The sequence below is a fragment of the Parasteatoda tepidariorum genome, chromosome 6 (assembly GCF_982258835.1).
Source record: "Parasteatoda tepidariorum strain Cologne lab strain chromosome 6, Ptep-v5.0, whole genome shotgun sequence".
Taxonomy (NCBI): domain Eukaryota; kingdom Metazoa; phylum Arthropoda; class Arachnida; order Araneae; family Theridiidae; genus Parasteatoda; species Parasteatoda tepidariorum.
Genome location: NC_141760.1, coordinates 44669082 through 44691338, shown reverse-complemented (window position 1 = coordinate 44691338; position 22257 = coordinate 44669082). Strand labels below are relative to the sequence as shown.

General features: G+C 26.6%; 1 protein-coding gene across 2 annotated transcripts in view; it reads right to left on the bottom strand.

Moving 5' to 3' along the window:
• Positions 1 to 21877, bottom strand: part of LOC107448079 (uncharacterized) — an 89525-nt gene extending 67648 nt beyond the window's left edge. Inside the window, exon 1 of one of the 2 annotated variants that reach the window (XM_043039404.3) lies at positions 20213 to 21877. In XM_043039404.3, the coding sequence (XP_042895338.2) occupies positions 20213 to 21509 (1297 nt within the window). In that variant the 5' untranslated portion in view covers positions 21510 to 21877. The remainder of the gene's footprint in view (positions 1 to 20212) is intronic. The other variant, XM_043039405.3, reaches the window with a different exon arrangement.
• Between the last annotated feature and the right edge of the window lie 380 nt (positions 21878 to 22257).

Here is a 22257-nt window from a genome sequence, read left to right as displayed (position 1 = left end):
AGCTCGCTTGGCGGGGATTCCGTAAAGTTTTTTTTTTTTTCTTACTTTATTGAGATTTAGCGGAGTTTTTTATTGGACTTTTTTAGTCACGCAATTTAGGAAGAAGAAAAAAATTGATTGTTTTGAAAGTATTGCTATTTTAGATGTTTTATTTCTTTTTGAAAATTTTGAAATTGAGATAAGATTGTTAAAAATTTGTCAGAAAATTTAGTATTCATATGTAAATACTGAGACATAATAATATTGAACGGGTATTATTTTCACTAAGTATATAGATATTAGTATTTAAAATATATTTTAAAAAAGATACATTAAACGTAAATAATTAGAGTTTAAAGTACAACTTAAACGTAACTTTCTGAAATTTTATGTAGATGAATATTTGAATTATTATGAAAAAAAAGAATACACTGTGTGAAAATAGATACATTTAGTATAAAATATATTTTAAGAATACATTTTTCATAAATTTACTCCAAAATTTTCCTTTTTTAAAGCAAAAAAATAAATCTAAAGCAACTTTTATAAACATTTATCGTGTATTTGAAGAAATATCTTAGAATTTGTTATTTAATTTGTATTTAAATCTGAACTGCCGGCACATAAGTTCTCCGATTAATATATATATATATATATATATAACTTGAAATATATATATATATATATATATATATATATATATATATATATATATATATATATATATATATATATATATATATATATATATATATAATATATATATATATATATATATATATATATATATATATATATATATATATATATATATATATATATATATATATATATATATATATATATATATATATATATATATATATATATATACATATATATATATATATATATATATATATATATATATATATATATATATATATATATATATATATATAACTTGAAATATATATATATATATATATATATATATATATATATATATATATATATATATATATATATATATATATATATATATATATATAAATATATATATATATATATATATATATAAATATATATATATATATAAATATATATATATATATATATATATATATATATATATAAATATATATATATATATATATATATATATATATATATATATATATATATATATATATATATATATATATATATATATATATATATATAAATATATATATATATATATATATATATAAATATATATATATATATATATATATATATATATATATATATATATATATATATATATATATATATATATATATATATATATATATATATATATATATATATATATATATATATATATATATATATATATATATATATATATATATATATATATATATATATATATGTATAACGGAGAAATGATAAGAGAAAATAGTTTCCTATTCAAGACTCTGAAAAAAGAAGTAAATAATATTAAATACCAACATTTTAAAATACTTAGTGGAAATTACTACGCGTAATGAAAACTTCAGTAGAGCAGCATTTTATCAATTTCATATAATTTAAAATGCAATTCAGAAGTGGCGAAAAGTTAGTGAAGTCCAAATGCTCCTGATTTTCAATAGCATGCAATAATTTAATCAAAGTGTACAAAATAAATAATAAGAATTACATAAACTTGTGAAAAAACATTCCAATTTACTCCTTTGTAAAACTCATATAAACACAGAATTAACACGTTATCCCATAATATCGCTCAAAGAATTTATTTGGAAATTTCTGCATTAGCCATTATTATTTCTATTTTGCGGTTGCGGTTAGGTAACAATTCTGAGAACGACTAGGGTATTCATAGTTTTTGCTGAACAACAACCCTTGAGCATCCAACCGAGATAAATGAAAATGACTACATTTAAGGAAAAAGATATCTCACCAAGTATTTTTGGTGTATTATAATTATACATCAATGTATTTATATATCAATGTATTTATATATTAAGTTTTTTAGTGGATTATAATCTTATCATTCGCCTGATAAATAAAAGTTTATTGAATTTATTTGATTGTTAAAATTATACTTTTATTACATTTAGAAATTTTAACTTCTTGTTGCTTCAATTAGTAATTATCAATACTTTAATTTTAATTTGTAGTTAAAATTAATGAAGAAAGTTAAATTTGCTTTTATAGAGTGTAATTTTTTTATCAAAGTTATGAAAACATTCAGTTTTCATTTTATGATAAAATAAATAAAATATAATTGTTAACCTTTTATTGTAATGTTCGTTTTTGTATTTTATTTTATTTTATAACCGTCGTTGAACAGCCGACCCAATTTCATGGGTTTACGACTACTTACGTTCAACTCCGTAGCCTTGTAATTTTGAACCCATCCAGAAGACAAGGAAACTCCTGGATCAGTACCCCCAGAGGTATTGATTTGTTGTGGGAACATGGAGGACTTTGAGACTCGACAGATTTAACGTGCATCAGTCACCATTTACTACACGGGGAGTCTTCGGCCGGCGAGGATCGAACCCACGACCTCTTGGATATGGGCCCAGCGCCCTACCGATCAGGCTATCCCGGCCCTCGTTTTTGTATTGTAATGAATGAACATTAACTATTCATGAAATTATATTATTCATATATATATATATATATATATATATATATATATATATATATATATATATATATATATATATATATATATATATATATATATATATATATATATATATATATATCCAGATATATATATATACAGATGCGGAAGTAAACAACCAACCCGTTGAATTCTGTTGTTCAAATTCATTCACCTTTATTATTGATAAAACTTGATGTCATTTTTTATCATCTTTACTATGAATCAAATTCAACCACCTTTATTGTCGATCAAATTTGATCATCTTGACAATCGAATTCAATCATCTTTAAAATCAATCAAGTTCTATCAACTTTATACAATTGCTCAATTTAGATCAAATTTGTTTATGACCCTTACTATTGTTCGATTTCTATAACTTTCATCGATCACTTTTACTATTGATCGAATTCTGTAACTTTAGCTGATAACTTACTATTGGAAAAATTGGGAGATGCAATTTAGTATAAATAATTGAATAAGTTCCCCTCATTTGTAACAAACAATCATCACACGTTACAATCATAGACAGCAACGTACTTTAAGTGAAGCAACATATGCATTATAACTCTTATCATCATTTTACAGATCTCTTTAAGGAAAAGGGCCAATTTAGTTATGTATAAGATTTAAGAATGGTCCAACACCTCCCCTTGACGTGTCTGCTGGAATTGCAAATTGAAACTGCTGCTAAATCCTAGAGTAGTTCCTGATGAACAAGGTGAGCAATCAAATCCAAGGCTACGAGGCACGAGGCCGCACCCAATCCCTGGTCCCCTTTCTTACAGCAAAAAGGGTGTGCCTAAGATTTTTCGCAATCATTTCTCTACTATCTTCCATCGGTAGTAACTCTGTTTATAAGGCAGCAGTGCAATATTTGGCAGCAGTATCATTTAAAACAAATTACTTAAAAAATCGCAAAATTTAGAGATGCTTTTATTTTTACTTTTTTTTCGCAAAAGGAGTTTATTTATGTTACATCTATATTCTTAAAAAAAATACTAATAATAAGAGAGATAACGGAGATTTAAGCTTTCTCTTCTTACAGCTCCTATTTCACATTAAAATTCTTTTCATCTTATCGTATTTTAACTACAGTAAATTGCAAAAAATGTCATATAATTTGAATTTTTTGACCTATATTTCTAATTTCGATTAAAAAAATTTCTATAATATAATTAATTTAAACGTTTTCTACTATTTATTTAAAGAATCTGAGAAACTCGTTTTCATTGACACTATAATACCTGATAATGTTTCGTAAATAAAATATGAAATTGACATAATTAAGATTGAATAACATTTATAAAGAAAATTAGTATCGATCAAAATTAATTCAGCTCCATAAAACTTAAAAACAATTTATTGCTTTAGCAGTAATCGCCATATGTCTGTTTTTTTACACTAGCATTAAATCTAGAAAACTATAAAAATATGATATAATTGTTGTTTCAAATGCTTTAAATTTGTAAGCTTGTATTTTTAAGTTTGTAATGTGTTGCTTTGTTTTCCAAATATTTAACTGTAAAAAATGATAGTTTCATGTCTTTTTTTTTTTTTTTAAGTTTAGACTTGTACAAATTAAACACACACAAGGCATTAGTTCGATGTTACAAATACAATAATTATACTAAAATTGAGTTATAACCTTCTATTTCCAGTAATTTATATTTTTTGCATGGAGTTGACATTAGCATAATAGGAAATTCTGCAGATATCGTGTGTTCAATTCAATTACTAACATGTATTCACCCTGGGTAGACTATAAAAAAATTTCAAGGTTGCTTTAAATTGGCATTCTTGAAACAACAACTAATGGTAGTTTAATAAGAAAATAGGCCTTTAAATTCAGATATAAGATATTTTTTCTAGTATCAATAAACTTAGAACAATTTTGATTGCAAAACAATACCGAATACTGAATAAAAAAAAACTTTATTTCGTATAATTTCTTGAATTTTTATTGGTTATCTTTATTGGAAAATGAATTGTAAAACAAATGATGCAAATGAACTATAAAACAATTGAATTCTATTTATTGACATTGAGCATCATTGCACAATATTATCATGCATAAACATAAGATTTTAAAAAAGTAAATTATGAAATGAATCTTTTTTACTGATTCACGTGAGAATATATTTTTTTTCGATTATCAATAAACAATGAATAACTTTAGTACGAATAATCACTGAATACTACAAAACACAAAAGCTTAAGTTTCCGTTTCATTTAAAAAAATATACTTGTAATCAATTTTATTGAATCAGCACAACAAAGAAAATTTTATTTAGTAGCATTTTAAAAGAACATCAAGTATAACCTTAAGAATCTGAATTAGTAAATAGTAAAATGAATATTTTTAACTTATTCACGAGAAAATAGACCTAAATAAAAACGATCACCAATGAACAAAGAGCAATTCTGGTAACAATTTATTGCTCAATACTTAAAAATTCAAAATTCTTAGAAGTTTTTTATTTGTAAATAAACTAATAATCAATACTATTACGATAGCACAACTATGAAAGTTCTGATGGCATCAAAAATCCTTTCTAAATACATTCAAATATAACCTTTTTATTCTGAAATTGAAAACCGTAAAATAAATCTTCGTAACTGATTCCCATGAATATAGACCTAAATGAAAATATTTTCGTTTATCGATAAAAAAAAACTTAATTACAAATTATTACTTTATTACTGAAAAGTCCAAAAACTTTGAAGCTTCAATTTTATTTGACAGTTCATCAATTTTACAAAACTTGAGCATCACTGAAACTTTGATTTAATACCATCAAACGACAATGCACGATTCCATCATATATAATCTTAAGATTCCAAAATAGCAAATCGTAAAATGATTCTTTTAAACCGTTTCACGTAGGAATTTAATTATCAATCAACAATGAACAACTGTAATAAAAATGTATTACTTATAACGAAAAAATCACAGAAACTTAGATTATTAGTTTATTTGAAAATAAAATAATAATCAATTTTATTAAGCCTACACAACAATGAAACCTCTGTTTAATGATACCCAACGTCATTGCACGATACCATCAAATCTAACCTTAAGATTCTGAAATAGCGAAACGTTAAGAGGAACCTCTTTTAACCCATTCACGTGAGGTTAGACAATTACACTAGATTTAAAAAAGCATTACAAATGGTTACAAAATTTTCCAGGCAAAGCCCATTCTTATTGCGACACGAAACTCGCCGGATGTCTTTATTCGTTTTTAAACAACATCCGACGAGATCTTCAGATATTTAAATTGAGTCCAAACTTAATTTGATTAAAAGTCCTTGAGCTTGAACGCTTTATAGGGAACCTCAATCTTATCCTAATTGGTCTTCTGTGACAATTTTGATAATGGGGGATTCAGTCTTTTTCTTTTGTTTCATCAACAGACTAAATGACCCAACCTTCTGGTCATCCATGCATGCAAATTTTTGTATTATTCTTAAGATCGAATCCCACGCGTAAATAATGGCATGGCATACAGTTCGTTGTAATTACTCCCAAACTATACATGTGAATCAAATTTTTTGCAAGATGAACAACCTCTTTTAGGTTTGAGATAATCCGTTGTTCGAAGAAACTATGCATTATTGAATGAAAATCGTGACGCAACAACTTCTTATGAAAGACAAGGGTTTTTTTAAAAAAAAAGAAAACTATTATGTTTGCATTTTGCATTATGTATAAATTTATGACTTGCGAAGTCTATAATTGTCCAATTGCATCTTGTTTCATTATATCTTTGATTTAAATAAGTTTTCTCAAAATAGAAAAATAAACATTTTGCTGTTGCTTGAACAGTAATTTAATTTTTTTAAAAAATGTATCAGCATAATACAATTTAATTGAAAAAGAAATCGGTTCAATTCACACAAAATTTGCTCAACAATGAACCATACTATCATTCAATTTGCTGCAAATAATTAGGGTTTTTAAAATTGACCGTATTTCAGTTCAATTTGAACCATAATGTCGTGTAATTAAGTATATCAACGATTAACTTGCACGAAAATATTGTTCAGATCCACGTTATTATTCAAAAGATATTAAAATCAAGATGAGCCAAATTTTTTTTTCGGTGTTGCATTGCTCTTTATTTGTAATTATCTATTTTTATAAAACTTATTTTAGTGCATAGTTATTAGTTAGAATACTTTGAAAGGGTATACTGCAAAAACAGCATCGTCAAAGCTACCAGAATATGATAATATTTACAGTGTTTTTGGCTCTATGGGAACATTAAAAAACTTGGTAATTTGTAACGAAACTTTTTGGTAATGATTTTGGTAAAATTAACAATAAAACATTTTTCCACAATATGGGATAACATTTGGTAAATGTAATAAAATTTGGTATTTTTATCATAATACCTCAGAATATGGCATAAAAAACATTTATTCGGCTAAATTAATTTTTCAGTTTTGTATTTTTCACTAAATGTGTGGTAATAAGAACTATAATTTTAAAAACCAGAATTTCCAGTAAACCGTTACCTTATGAGCGGAAAAATTACCAAATGAATGGTTTAAATACCGTGTATTTAGGTTTTATTAACCAGAATTATATTTTTACCAGAAATTTTAGTACCATACAATTTGGTAATTTTTTCAGTTTTTAAAAATACTATAAATATTTTCAGTATTAAACATTTAAAATGATTTAGGATATTATTTTTTCGAAATTCCAACACAAATGCTACATTATTACACATAAAAACTAATTAACCACACTAAATATAATAGTAAATTTAACAAAAGGAACTAACTCGGCTTTTTTTAATTTTAATACATACAGTAGTCTAGCGTAAAAAAATGCTATATGCACAAATAAACGATTCAAGAAACACAATGATGATAGTCTCGGTACTATGAGCAATTACCATCATCAGTGTCGAAACACAGAGTGAACATAAAATACAGAATAAATCAAATCACATAATTTTGTGCTTCAATCAAGTTGCAAATCATTCACTCAAATTGCAAGTCAATCACTGTATAACTGCAGTGCTAATAGATATTTTTTAATGTATCCTCTCTCCCTCCCTCTCTCTTAAATAATAAAATGTAAAAGAAATGATTGACATGTTGATAAGTCATTCTTTTCAATGACAACATTCTTCTATTCAGTGAAAAACTTCAATTCATATTATAATCAAACGGAAGCCACAGGTGCGAGTTGAAGGGGTTGATTTATTTTATTTTTTAATTTTTTTACTTTTTGGAATGAAAAAGAACTCAATCCCCAAGTAATATTTTTCTATTGTTCCATTCTCTATTGAATTTATTGCTTTTCTTAAAAAAATGTTTTAAATTTCATGTTTGAAAGAAAATACACTCATTCTATTTACGTATGAATAAAAAAAAATTTATAGTTCAAGAAGTAACAACCAATTTTCAAACTAAGTTTCATTCTTATTTTCTATATACTTTATTGTAAAAAAAAAAGGATTTAACGGCTAAAGCATCAATTTTTTAAAAAAAAAAATGCTTTTTTTAATTTTAGTTTCAAACTTTTTAGCTATTTCATTTAGGGACTTACTTATTGTGTTTGCGATTTATTGTGTGCATGTAAAGCAGCTGCAATACATAAGTAGGGTACTACATACAAAACATGTGCAAAGTTGAACAATACATATGTAACATACAAACATATACTGAAACGTATTTAAATCAATCAAACAAAAAACCTGCTAACTGCAGTTATGGAAAAATATGTTAATTCTAAATACAAAAAATTAGAGTGTCAAGCTATTTTATCTTTAATGAGAACTTAACTATCAATTTCTTATAATATTTCTGTTATATTTCATCTTTATCTTTTTAAACTATTATGTTTATGATACAGTTTTATACAACCCTGCAATTATTATTGTTATTTACACACTTACAAAACGTGATAATGCTTATTTTTAATTATCTAAAATGTTTTGCAAACAAGTCTTTTTGTAATAATTTTTTTTTTCGATTTTTATTAAAAGAATTGAATTTCTTTAATTTTTCTAGAAATTTTAGATAATGAAACAGCATGTTTTAAAGTAAAAAGTAATTAAATATCTCCGAATTCAGTTTAAATAAATAAGTATATATATATATATATATATATATATATATATATATATATATATATATATATATATATATATATATATATATATATATATATATATATATATATATATATATATATATATATATATATATATATATATATATATATATATATATATATATATATATATATATATATATATATATATATAATATATATATGTATATATATATATACAATCTACCATAGTGTACACTTCACTTCATTATGCTGTAGAATGAACCGAGCACCATATTAGATATCATGCATATATCTTATATTACAGCGTCCTAAATATTAAAAAACAATTAAATTTAAAGCAAAAGAATTTTTCTTGTTTTTAAGACACAAAAATTTAATTAATACCTTTTTTCCTCTTCAGCTAAAATGACTTAAAAATTTTACATTTTCTTAAGGAAATTAGTTAAATATTAATAGTTTTTGAATTAATCAATTAATGTTCATCTCGGTACAAATAAGTAAAAATTACGTAAGTTAATATGATAACAAATAAGTTAAAGTTACGTAAGTAATACGTTAATATATATCTTATTTGAACGGATTTTGTTACTCTAGCTTAATTAAGACTGACAACAATTATTATAATCCAAAAACATCACTTCAATTTTAAAATATAAGTAAAGAATAATAATAATAAAGGGAGTGACGCCAAATATCCAAGTGCGCTACCGCCAAATGGAAACTGTTGGCGAAAGAGACGCAAGTCTGAAGCGAGCCAGGGGCAAGGCGGAAAGGTCATCGTCTTACGGCCCCTCCTTTACCTTAACTCACTTGGACTTCAAACAAGATGCTTACTTAGAACTGGGCTTTTATGCTGCCTACCTGTCTCTTAATTTTCAAAAACGTAAACAAGTATACAGTCATGAAGATAAGAAATGGAAGTACGGTAGTTATAAAGTTCAGTGACCAAAGTTATAAATAGTAATAAACCGTAGAAAGGATTTATAGAAAAAATATTCGCTGCAATTAAATCGCATTAAATATTATTAAAAAATTACTTATTTTTGAATTATTCAAGAGATTTAGTTGTTGAAATCACCCGATTGAAAACTGAAGAGATATTGATAAGATAGATGTGAACTTTAAGTTACAATATTTAGTAGGAAAAAAAATTTTAAAAATAGGTAAAGTTGCATAAATAGCTCAGCATGTTTGTTATTTTTCAATACATTAAATTAAGTTTCAAATAGTAACAACACTCAAGGAAATGTAAATGAAAGTTTTGCTCATTGGCATTATTTTACGACTAGTTAACTTTTATAGTAAATTAGTTATAAAATAGCAAGAAATAAACATAACTTTCATTTGCATTTCCTAGATTGTCGCTATTAATCTGTGAGTATATATTACACAGCATTCATGCCAATGCTTATTTGTTTGTTATTAGTATTTTCTGTTTTGAAGCATTTACTTGTAGTTCTGTATCTTTCAATTTGAGAAAATGCTTCAAGTATAAAAAGTAGCAATAATGGGTAGATAAAAATCCATGCACGATCAAAATTAAAATATTTATATTTAAGTTCAATACAGAATGCATTAATTAATACAAATTATTTCACTGAATCAAATTTAAATGAAGTACATAATCTATTTTAAAGCATCTTAATGTATCGTAGAACTATTATTTTTTTTACTTGTATGAGTTATTTCATGTTGTTTCAATTAAGATATGGATTTTTATAATCAATTTTTCAAAATAATGCCCTTTCAATAATGCACATACATATACATATATTTGTAGTTCATTATACATATTGTGAATACGTATTTTTTTCCTTATGCATTATTGCAGAAGAAAATAAAGTGTGCATAGCATGTTAAAAGTTAGAAATTAAAGTTAGGAACAAAATAGCAATGCATTTTCTACAAAACAAATTAGGAAGTTGAGCATTTAGAAACATATACTCAATTTGATTTCTCAATATACACCCGTTTTGTCTTTAATTATAATAAAACGCTTAATTTTAAAATTTCGATTAAATCAATTGATGTTTGAAACTAGAAATCCATTTCGCACCAAGGAATTACTAATTAATTTTTAAACAGCGACTGTTACACTGCGTGATTAAAAATCAACTTTAGAAAATATTTTAGTTGCAAATTGAATAATCACTAAAGGTAATGGATCAAAAGCGCATGTTCATACAGAATTTATAAGCGTTTAATTACTTTTTTTAAATTACCATTTGAATTCATTTTAATGCATTGTTTAAGAGAAGAAAAACGTTCTAAATTTAAAAATCCCTGAGCTGAAAAACAATGAAAATACCTTCCAGACATTCGAAAAGAGAATAAAAATGTTCTGGAACATCAAGGACCTATATGTAACCTCATCTTTTACCCAACCAGTTAGGCTGGGCATCACAACGAGATTCTGCAAAAACTGGGACACGCTTTGGATGTAGGTGGTGGCTATACGATTGCAAAATACTAAGTCGTTCATTTTCTTTTTACATCTTACTACATCTGCATTAACTAATGTTACAATGTTTTACATTTTGAAGCATTGTAAACGCAAACATTATGAGTAAAACAACAAATTTATTTAATATATTAAAGCAGAGTAATATTATTCGTGATTTGTACTTATTTTAAAGCACAGCAGTTTTACTTACAAAGAATTAGATAATGCACTTTAGAAGACTGCTTTTAATGAATTTCAAAGGAATTTCATCATAGTTGTATTGAAAACTGCTGCATATTGGATTTACAATAACTCTTTCTTCAATTTTAATGCATTAATAATTTCGAATAAGTTGTTTGTTGTGGAATGCAATATCAATTATTAGAGTATATCAATTTAATCTTCAGCAGAAGATTGCTCTACAAAAATGCATTTTAATAAATTGTTTTAAATGCATTTCAAAGAAATTTCGTTATACAGTGTTCGAATTTTTTAAGTGTATTGAACCATAATAATGTCTAAATATTTGCTGTAACCTCAATAATGTGCTACGTTGAACCTTATTATCATACTTCTTAAACTTGATGACGCAAACTACGGTTTAGCATATTATTTTGCAATTTGAACAGAAAGATGGTTCACTTAAACACATTATTCAAGTTGCAGCAAACCACATTATTGTTCAAACAACTGGCATTTTAGTTCATTGTTGAATTAAGAGCATAATAAAATGCTGTTTATCAGTTTACGCTATAGATTTTGCAAATATCTAACACAGTATTTAAAAATGTATTTTACGAGCAAATTAATGGAACTACAGAAAAACTGAAAAGATTAATTCTCTGTAAGAGCTTGTTTTAATAACTTTCAAAATATCTGAAACTATAAACTTTTTTTTGGAAAATAAAATTATTCCAAATCTATTTGCAATTTATGTTTTAAAGAAATTGTAAAAGCAAATTCAATGAACCTTTAAATTTAATTTTTTTAAAGTACTAAATGAACCGTAATAATTATTTTTTATTTTAAAAAACTTTTAAAGATTCGAAAATCAAACTCGTAAAAAACCTGATTCAGAGTACGTTAATTTGTTTAAATGTTAAGCATAAATTTTGATAACAAATACAAGAACTAAGTTATTACTGTAAAATATGACCGTACTGTTATCATGGAATCATTTCCAACTTTATCTTTTTTTGACCAGAGGAAAAAAAATCAATCACCTTTGGCAAATAAATGAGGTACTATAACCTGAGATGTTCAGCCAAGCATCAATTCAAATTGAAACAAAAACGCTTCTGTCTTTTTGTGTTCCGGTAAAACACATCTAACATTACGAACAACTTTTTTCATCACGTTTTTTTTTCTTCCAATTTTTTGAATTGAAAGACTTGTACGGAATGAATAGTAGGAAGTTGTCTACCCCGTTTAAAGACATCTCGTTGTATAAGTATCAATCGTTCATTGAACTAAATTCTTTTTGTTTTTTAAACTAACAATATCAGAAAGATTCTATTTGATCTGTAGAGATTTTAAGATATTTACTTCAAATTTTTTTCTTGCATACTATTGTTTTTTTGTAATAGGTTCATTAATATTTATGCAAATGAATTTGTTAAATTAACCCCGTTTTATTTATATTATCTAACCATTTAAACTAATTTAATTGATAATTCCTTTTCAAACATAAAATTTTATTTCTTGTGTTAAGACTTAGAATTAGAGCAAGTATACACATTTGATATGTTAATCCGTTGAATGTGAAAAGGCTTTAGTGATAAAAGTCTGATTTGAAAACAAAATTTAAAATTTACCTTGCACAAACTTATCTTAAAAAAATCCCCTCTAACATTATTGAGAAGAATTCTATAATATTTTTAGACACTTTCAGACATTAATTTAAACTTTTTTCTTCCACTGTTTTTCTTATACGACAATTAAATTTATCAATTAATATTTTAACAATGTAATTTATTTAACTATTTTTTTATTTATACCATACACACAACTTAATTTGTTTCATTAATAATAAATTTAATTTTCTCCTATAAGATAAAACTCATTTTCTATTTCTGTGTTTAAAATTATTTTCTAAGATAAGAGGAAAAATGCGTGGGCGATTAATTAACTCGTTGATTCGTGGTTTCTTTAATGATAAGTTTATTACTAAAATTGAAACTATATTGAATTTAAATTTACTTGAAATTTATACAATTTTAAGTATTAAAACAGTTGGAAACATGAATAGTAATTACTGTGCCAAGTTAACAATAAACATTGTAATAAGTTTCAGAAAAATACAATTTGGGACTTTCTGATATTGTAGCAAATTTGTGCCAACCATTGATACAGCCATTAACGTTCTTTACTTATTATATTGACTAACCATTATTGATTAAGAGAAAAACATTATTCGATAAAGTACCCCTAACCCAAATCAAACATCACTATGTTTGTTTTAAACAATGGAAGATCGTAAATTTAAGACAACACAAGGAAATGGTGTATCTGAAACAATTCATTATTACAAAGGAGATTCTCGAGACAAATGAAATTTTCACTTTTCGAGGAAAGTGAGCGGACGGATCAAAAGGCATAAGGCACTACCTGATGACCATTGTTGACTCGCACGAGATGAGATGGGCTGGGAACAACTCAACCGTAAAGGAATGGAACGTTTTTTTTTATATCACAAGTCATAGCTGAATTCGAGAATCTGTCGTTTCCCCATGAGAATGGCCAAATATAATTGCCAAGGAAGTGCGATTTATGGTGATAAGCGCACTGAGATGATTATTTGTGTTGTGAAACGCTCAGGGGCAAACTACAGTGCTCATGGTCTCATCTCTGCTTTGATGTCGAGGAAGCCCGTGATGGGGTTTTTGAAAGTCAAGCGACCGAAACTTAATGAAATCAGAGATAATTTAAACTGAAGTAATGGGAAAGGTAAAGTGCTATCTCATAAGTGCTCACATTGATAGCATTGATAATATTGTTATTTCGAGGTCAAACATTGACTACCCGTTACTGAACACTCGTATTTTTGCATCCTACCGAGTTAGTTTTCAATTAATATATGTGTAGTATTGTGATCAGGTGTTTTTTATAGATCCTCGTGAATAATATTTGATGTGACATTGTAAATTTAAAGTAATAAAAGGAAGGAGTAAAAAAGAATTCAAAGTCAAGCAAATGAAACTTCATGAAAGTAAAGATAATTTTTAAAAATAACGCAATGGAAAACCTTTTAGTGCTGGTTAATAAATGTAAACTGCACACTGATAGCATTGATGATATGCCAATTATTGGTTAAAAGTATTGAAAACTTATATTCACATTGTTTTATTCTATCTAATTAGTTGCAATTAATCCATGCACAGTATTGTGGTGAGAGATATTTGGGAGCAATTTTTGGAGCAACATCGTAAATTTAATGCAGCACAAGGAAATAGTAAAATACTTTGCTAGTCAAGTGAGCGAAAATTCAAAAAATTAAACATAATTTAAAACGAAATAATGAGAAATTTTAAGTGCTTACCCTTAATGTTAACGTGAACAGAGATGATATTGTATTTAGAGGTCTAAAGTATTGAAAATTTAACTATGCATTTTTAGGCATCCGTATTTTTCTATTGTGTCATGTTTTAAGTAATCCATACGCAATGTTGTGATTGTATATTTATTATAATTGCTCTGAATTGTTTATCTCAATAATTATCAATAAGTAATTTATCAATGATACAAACTAAAACAAATTAAAATTTTCTTCTCTATTTGTTTGTTTCAAATTTAATACTATGTTTTTAAAAAAAAATGTTTGTTCTTTTAGTACGTTGGTTCGGATTAGATACAAGTTTCTAAGAATCGTGTATAATTTGAGGCAGAAAGTTTATTAAAAATTCAATATATAGAGAGGAGTAAACTACTTTGAAAAGAAATGATAGTAAAAATAAGTAAAAAAAATTTTAAAAAGTCAAAAACTAGATCAAAATTTAAATATCTATTTTTCATAGAATTTATTACTTAATTGGAAGTCGACAGAAAATTCTATAAAACTAGATATAAGTTCTTAACTAAATGCTCTTAGATATAAGCTCTCTCTGTAGAAAAGATCTTTAATATATTTTTAATTAGAATTCATTTTAAATTTTATTAAACAAAAAAATCTTTTTCTTGGAATCGGCGCAGCTCGCATCATAAACATTGCATCATTAATATACTTAATGATACAAAAATATATCAATCATTGTATATTTAAGTGGATAACTTAAATTTAAGAAAGATATAAAGCATTTTAAATACAATTTACATACGGAAAATAGTTGTTGAAGCCATAACTCAATGCACACACGCAACACTCCATGCTCGAGTGATGAAAAAAGTTAATTTGCCATAAAAAAAAATTGCCGTGGCATGTTTTCCGCTCAAATAAAATGACAAAATATGAGAAATGAAGATATGATTTTCGTGTAAGAGACCTCAAGCGAGTTATGATTTAACACTGATCCTAACACGCAAGACAATTTCACTCAATACAATGACTTCTTTAAAGCACTTAAGAAACGCTTCAGTTGTCCATAAAAGCAATTCAGAAATATTGAGCTTAAATGTTTAAACGCCAGGGAAAATATTCACCCAACCATAATTTGTATTTCAATTAATGTAAATTGAAAAAAAATAGTATCTGTTTCTTGCTGATAGACATACTTTGCGAATACCTATATCTAAAAATGCAGTTTTCAGCATTTAAACTAAATAAAACACGATTTATTTATTTATGAATATAAAATCACTGATTTATTTACTGTATTTAATCTTATAATATCTAATTTATTTCATTGTGTATTAAAAATGTACAATTAATCCTGTATATTTAAAAAATAATGAAAAATTAATTATGAATTATAAAATTAATTACGAAAAGTAAACTACTCTAAATAACAGTAAGAAATTTAGCTGAGCTTTGTATGTAAAATGTACTGGGTAAAAAAGTAATGTAATATTTGGTTTACTTTTTAAAAGTGAAAATTTAAATTAAATATCGAAATTTCTGTTTTCACAAAATAAAGACATCAAATGATTTCCATATAAAGTTATAGAGCTTTATGTTGAAAAGTTATATTTTGCATCTTTGAGAGCTTTTAGAAATTTTATTAAGAAAAATTACATTATGTAATTGAAAAGGGTATTCTGAATTGCTCATTGCAATTGTTTCACGCAATTATGTATGTACTTAAAATCTCTTTATTAAAAATTAGTTGTAATGTTAAAATGTTTTATAATAGCTAGTTCTTATGAAAAATTAAAGTTTTCTATACAGTATAACCAGATATTTCCTTCTAAATCTTAAACACGGAGAACAAAACTTTTGTTAAAATTACCTTACTGTAAAATAATGATATTTCTGGTAAAATAAATAAATAAATAAAAAATTTGAAAAAACAATATTCTATTTAATAAAAACAAAATATACGATATTTAAACCATTCATTTGATAACTTTTCCATTTACAGAAAGCTTTAGTTTTTGAAATTATAGTTTTTATTGCTACGTAAGTAAAAAATTAAAAAATGAAAAGTAAATTCTACCGAATTAATGGTTTTGATACTGTGCTTTAAAATATCGTGACAAAATTACCAAATTTTATTGTTAATTTCCCTAAAACCATCTCCAAAGCACTTTCTTGAAAATTATCAAGATTTTCGGTGTTCCCATAGAGCCAGAAGCGCAATAAATTTTACCATATTCTGGTAGTTTCGATCATACTTTTTTTTCTCCGGAAATAAAAATAAAAATCTGAATACATTTTTAATCCTTAATGCAGAAACACTCCTTTCATGCTTATGTTTTTTTTTCTCATAAAAAATAGACATAAATAAAAATTTTAATTAATGAAATTATTTTGATTTCATTATGAAAACTTGTTAAAGCACATCCTTAAAGTTGCCAACTGTTATTATAAAATACTTCAAATTTAGAAAGACTAGTGATGAAACTTTTTTTTTAAAACAAAACTTGAAAAATTCATTGTTTATAGAAGTATGGAATAAGGGAAGAGAAGCAACTAATTATATTCCTCATGAAAGCATGTCGAGATTTTCCCACTTAAAAGATTTGACAAAGTGTGTGAAGAAAAGAACTCTTGTTACGTGTCGGTAGCTTCGAAGTGTTTCATCACTTTATATTCAAGAGCAGTTCACGCACATCTTTTAAAAGAACTGAACTGAGAGAGTGCATCTGATAGATCTTCTTGATCTAATAACGAATGAATTATATTAAAACAATCTTTTTTTTTAAAGTTTAATGCTCTTAATGCAGGAAATGACTATTTAAGTGTAAAGAATGAAACGTATGGTTGCTTGCAATTTCTTACAAACTTTTAATCTATTTCTACGCTGAGAAAAAAGTATGATTAAAAACTACCAGAATCAGCTCGAAAATGAACCATACTATTATTCAATTTGCTTCAAATAAATAAGGGGTTAAAATGAATCGTGTTTCAATTCAATTTGAACAACGATGTCGTGTAATCAAGTGTATGAGAAATTAACTTGCACGATAATCCGTGTCATAATTCCGTACAGATCCGTGTCATAATTTGAATAGTATTAAAATCAACGAGCATAAATTTTTTTATAAGTGTTAATCTCTTTATTTGTAATTATCTATTTTTTACAACTTATTTTAGCACACAGTTATTAATTAGAATTCTTTCTAAGGAAATTGTCTGAAATGCACTGAGAAAAGTGTACGATCAAAGCTATTTAAATATGGTGAAATTCACCGTGTTTCTGGCTCTATGGAAACACCAAAAAGCTCGACGATTTTTACTGAACTGCTTTGGTAATGATTTTGGTAAAATTAGCAATAAAGTATGGTTGTATAATGTGCTAAAATTTGGTAATTTATTCAGAATATCTTAAAGCATAGTATATAAACCATAAATTCAGTTAAATTTAATTTTCAGTTTAGTATTTTTACTAAATATGTGGTAATACGAACTATAATTTTTAAAACCAGAATTTCCCGTGAACCGTTACCATATAATGGAAAAATGACCAAATGAATAGTTTGAATATTGTATATTTTGTTTAAATTTTATTTTATTAGAACAGTCAAATTAAAATTAATAAAAGCGATAGCAATATAATTTTATGTATCAAATAAAACCAACATTCTTTTATAAATCACGTGAAGGATACACTAAAAATAAATATGGTTAAGACTAACAGAATATGGTAAAATTTACGTTTTTCTGGTTTTATGAGAACACCAAAAAAACTCGGTAATATTTTCTGAAGCAAAATGTTTTTTTCTAAAATTAATTATAAAATATGGTTTTATAATATACGATAAAATTTGGTAAATGTGGTTAAATTTGTTAATTTTATCATGATACCCTAAAGCATGGCATAAAAACCATCTATTCGGCTAAATTCATTTTTCAATTTTGTATTTTTCACTAAATGTAGTAATCAGAACTTTAGTTTTGAAAGCCAGAATTTCCTGTAAACCGCTATTATATAAACAAAAAAGCTATTAAAGAATGTTGTAAATACCGTGCAGTTCGGTTTTAGTAACCAAAAACGTCATTACCATGCAATATGCTAATTTTACCAGAATATTTTCCACCGTGTCTTATTTATTATAACTTTCTAATAGTTCCTTAATTTAAGCTCAATTTATTATCATTCCTTGCTAATTCATCACTAGAGATCTAATAAGGAGTAGGTAACAATAAAATAATAATGTTATTTATACATTTAATGTGCTATTAAGAAATAATTATTTAAGAGCAACATTAAAATGTATCAGCTACCGTTTCTTACTTTTTCATCCCTGACTTCTACTAATTTATCAAACAATTGTAATCGTAGTTTATTTTTTACTGAAGTGCTGAACTTCTTAGCGAATAGTTTAACATACAAATACAAAAATGTGGTAAGTTTCTTGTTAAAATCCACTTCCAAATGTTTTTTTTCCTTTCTTTTTAGCATACAATAGTTTTCTTCCATGTTTCTTGAAAAGCTGCATTATTTGAAGTTTGTTTATGTTTTTAGGTTCCAGGTAAGGTTTAAGTAAATATATTACACATTGCTATTTATTATATTCCATTAAATATATTTTGGTATTTTTTAAAAAATAAATAAAAGCATTTCTAATATAATAAAAGCAGTAAAACACTTTCACAACTGCTAAATGTGAGACAAAATGATCATAAACGGTAAGGATTCACAATTGAACCAACCGATGGCGTGATGGTTGCCATTTGGTCATCATTACGCACCAGCCGCCTTTTAGGCAAGCTGGAAAAAAAAGAAGATAGGCTACCACTCGGGAGATACAGTGAAAGTAAAATTCTGATATTGAACACTGACTATAAATGATTAAGGAAAAAAAGCACGTAAAATTTTGAAAACGACGACAACCTTAATGATATTTTATAAAAGTATCCAAATTTTAAAAATACGTAATAGAACTTAAATTTTTTTATTGAATTTTAAAAAAAAATCAGTCTTATTCATTTTTAAGGAACATAAAATTTAAGAGCATGGAAAAATACCATTGCTTTTCATATTGATTTAAAACCATTTAAAATCCTCATATTTAGAAGAAAAACTAGAGACTCTCATTATTTTATGACAAAATTAGATTATTAGCACTTTAAAAAACATTATACAAATAGAAAAAATAGAATAAAACTTCCTTCATTCATTGTCATAAATTAAGATGAAAAAACATACAATAATTCATGAACATAAGCATGCATTGTTAATTTCAGCAATTGCGATTGATTTTTTTTTTAATAAATAATATTAAGAGAAAATTATTTAAAACTGTTTATATTTTGAGGAAATAAAAGGTGTTTATTATTAGATGACGAAACTTCAATTTTAGAGTTACACCATCATATGAATTATAATGTACATTTTTCTAAAGAAAAATCTGAAATTTATTTTATTTAATGCAGTTTAAAATAATTCATACTTGCATCACTAAAATGCATTCTAGAGTTTTTGAAAGATACAAATGAAATTACATAATGCAAACTTACCGTGGCAGGTGTTAGTCTGAAGGTTGCACTTAAGTCCAAACTCTTCGTCACAGGGCTCTTCTGGAGAACAGGATTCCCCAGCTTGACGTGCACAAATGCTTCGACAAGGACACTTTGGGTCAGATAAGGTCCTCCCTCCCACGCAATTAGAAGGGTTAAATATAATTTTGGGTTCGTTACACACACATTTTCCTTCCGTGTTGTCGAAATTCATTTGTTTCTGTTTACGAACTCCAGGAGGCATTGTGCTGGTGATTTCTTGATGGCCTGTTGTTTTTGTTGTATTTTCATGGTCATGTTCTTCATCAATGTTCAAACTGTTATTAACTCTATTAAAAATATCCTCGTCGGTCAAGCCGTGCTCATCTTTAATATCAAGGCTATCGTTTTCGATTATCTTTTTGGACATATGATGCAAGTCAATTGGATTCACAGTGGCTTTTTCTGATGCAGTGCTATGCTCTTCATCATCACGAGTTAAAATCTCAGATGTTGTCGTTTGCGCTGATTCCATAGGACCGAGTGTTGTTTCTTCCATTACAGGCATATCAGTTTCGACTCCGGCAAGGGGTGTATGAGATATATGTTCTGTTTTCTCAGAACCTAAAGCTGGTTTTGACAGATCATCATCTACACTAAACTCTTCAGATTTTTCAATATTTGATGTCAGAGTGGTGAAGCTATCTGAACTGATGTCTTCGTGTTTTGGATCTCGATTTAACTCTGTTGACGAATCCTGTTCCGATGTTTCAATTAGTTTCGATTCAGTTTCCGATTCTACAGTACTCACTGATTCTGTCATTTCGTCATCAGTACTCATGGTGGACGAATGCATTTCGGAATCATGATCTTGAGATTTTAAACTGTCGGATTCCTCGTCTTCTGAAGTCATATCCTTCTTCTTAAAAGCCAATTTGTGTTTCTTTTTCATATCTTTCTTAGCATCAGTTTTAAATGTAATTGATATAGGAGTATCGGTTGATTCAATTGTATGTGAGTCTGAATTACTAGATTCATCGGTTGAAACTGTCGTTACTATTGAACCCTGATTTTCTTCTGAACTTAAATCCATTTTTTCAGTAGATCGCAAACTGTTACTCTCTTCTGAACTGTCCGAAATTGTGTCAGAAGAAAATTCATTACTCAAAACAGTCCCTCCATTCATACTAGAATCTTCTTTATTGTCCGTTTTTCTATCATCTTGCACCACACCACTATCCAACAGTGTATCACAAAGTACCATATGATAGACAAAACATGACAAGAAAAAGTACCACAATGCTTTCGAAAGCATCATAATTCACAATAAATAATATCACAATGTTTCTAAAGAAAACAAAAAAAAATGAGTATGCAACTCAAATTACTCACTGGCAATTTCGATAGCCAAACTTCTTCATCGAACAACGCAAAACACTAACAAATCCACGAAATCGATTCATGCCAACTGATCGCAAATCACTTCCAAGAGATCGAAGAAGACTTCATCCTCATGAAGAGAATCCAGAGAGCAGGTTTACGTGTGAGCCACTCGAACTGGTTACGCGATGTGAACTGAAGCTCTTGAAGCAAGTGAGGCCGTTACAGAGACCCTGGGGCCGGAAACCAGTGTGTGTGACAGGTTTACCTTTGGCTACTGCAGGTTTTTCGTGCTACCTACCTTACAATTTCTGATTTTTTATTTTATTTTCCTAATGCCATCCCCCGGTTTCTTCACTGCTTTATTATCTGACCCACCCTACCTTGCTTCTTTTTTTAAAAGTTATTTTTCTTCTCCCGGCTTCATATCATATATATATATATTTATTTCTGAAGAAAAACTCGAGGTGTTTACGTGTCGGGCCTAAGGGTGTTCCTCACTATTCTGAGCGCAATGCCTCCTCGTTATAATTCCGTCCATCTAAATTTGGGATGAGATTGAGATTGCTCAAGTCGTGCGCGTAAAAAAGGGAACAAATTTGATTTCCCTTATTCGAGGGAATTTCAATTTTTTTTTCTTGTTTACTTCAATCTCATTTTTTTAAGTAAGAAAGATATTGAAATCG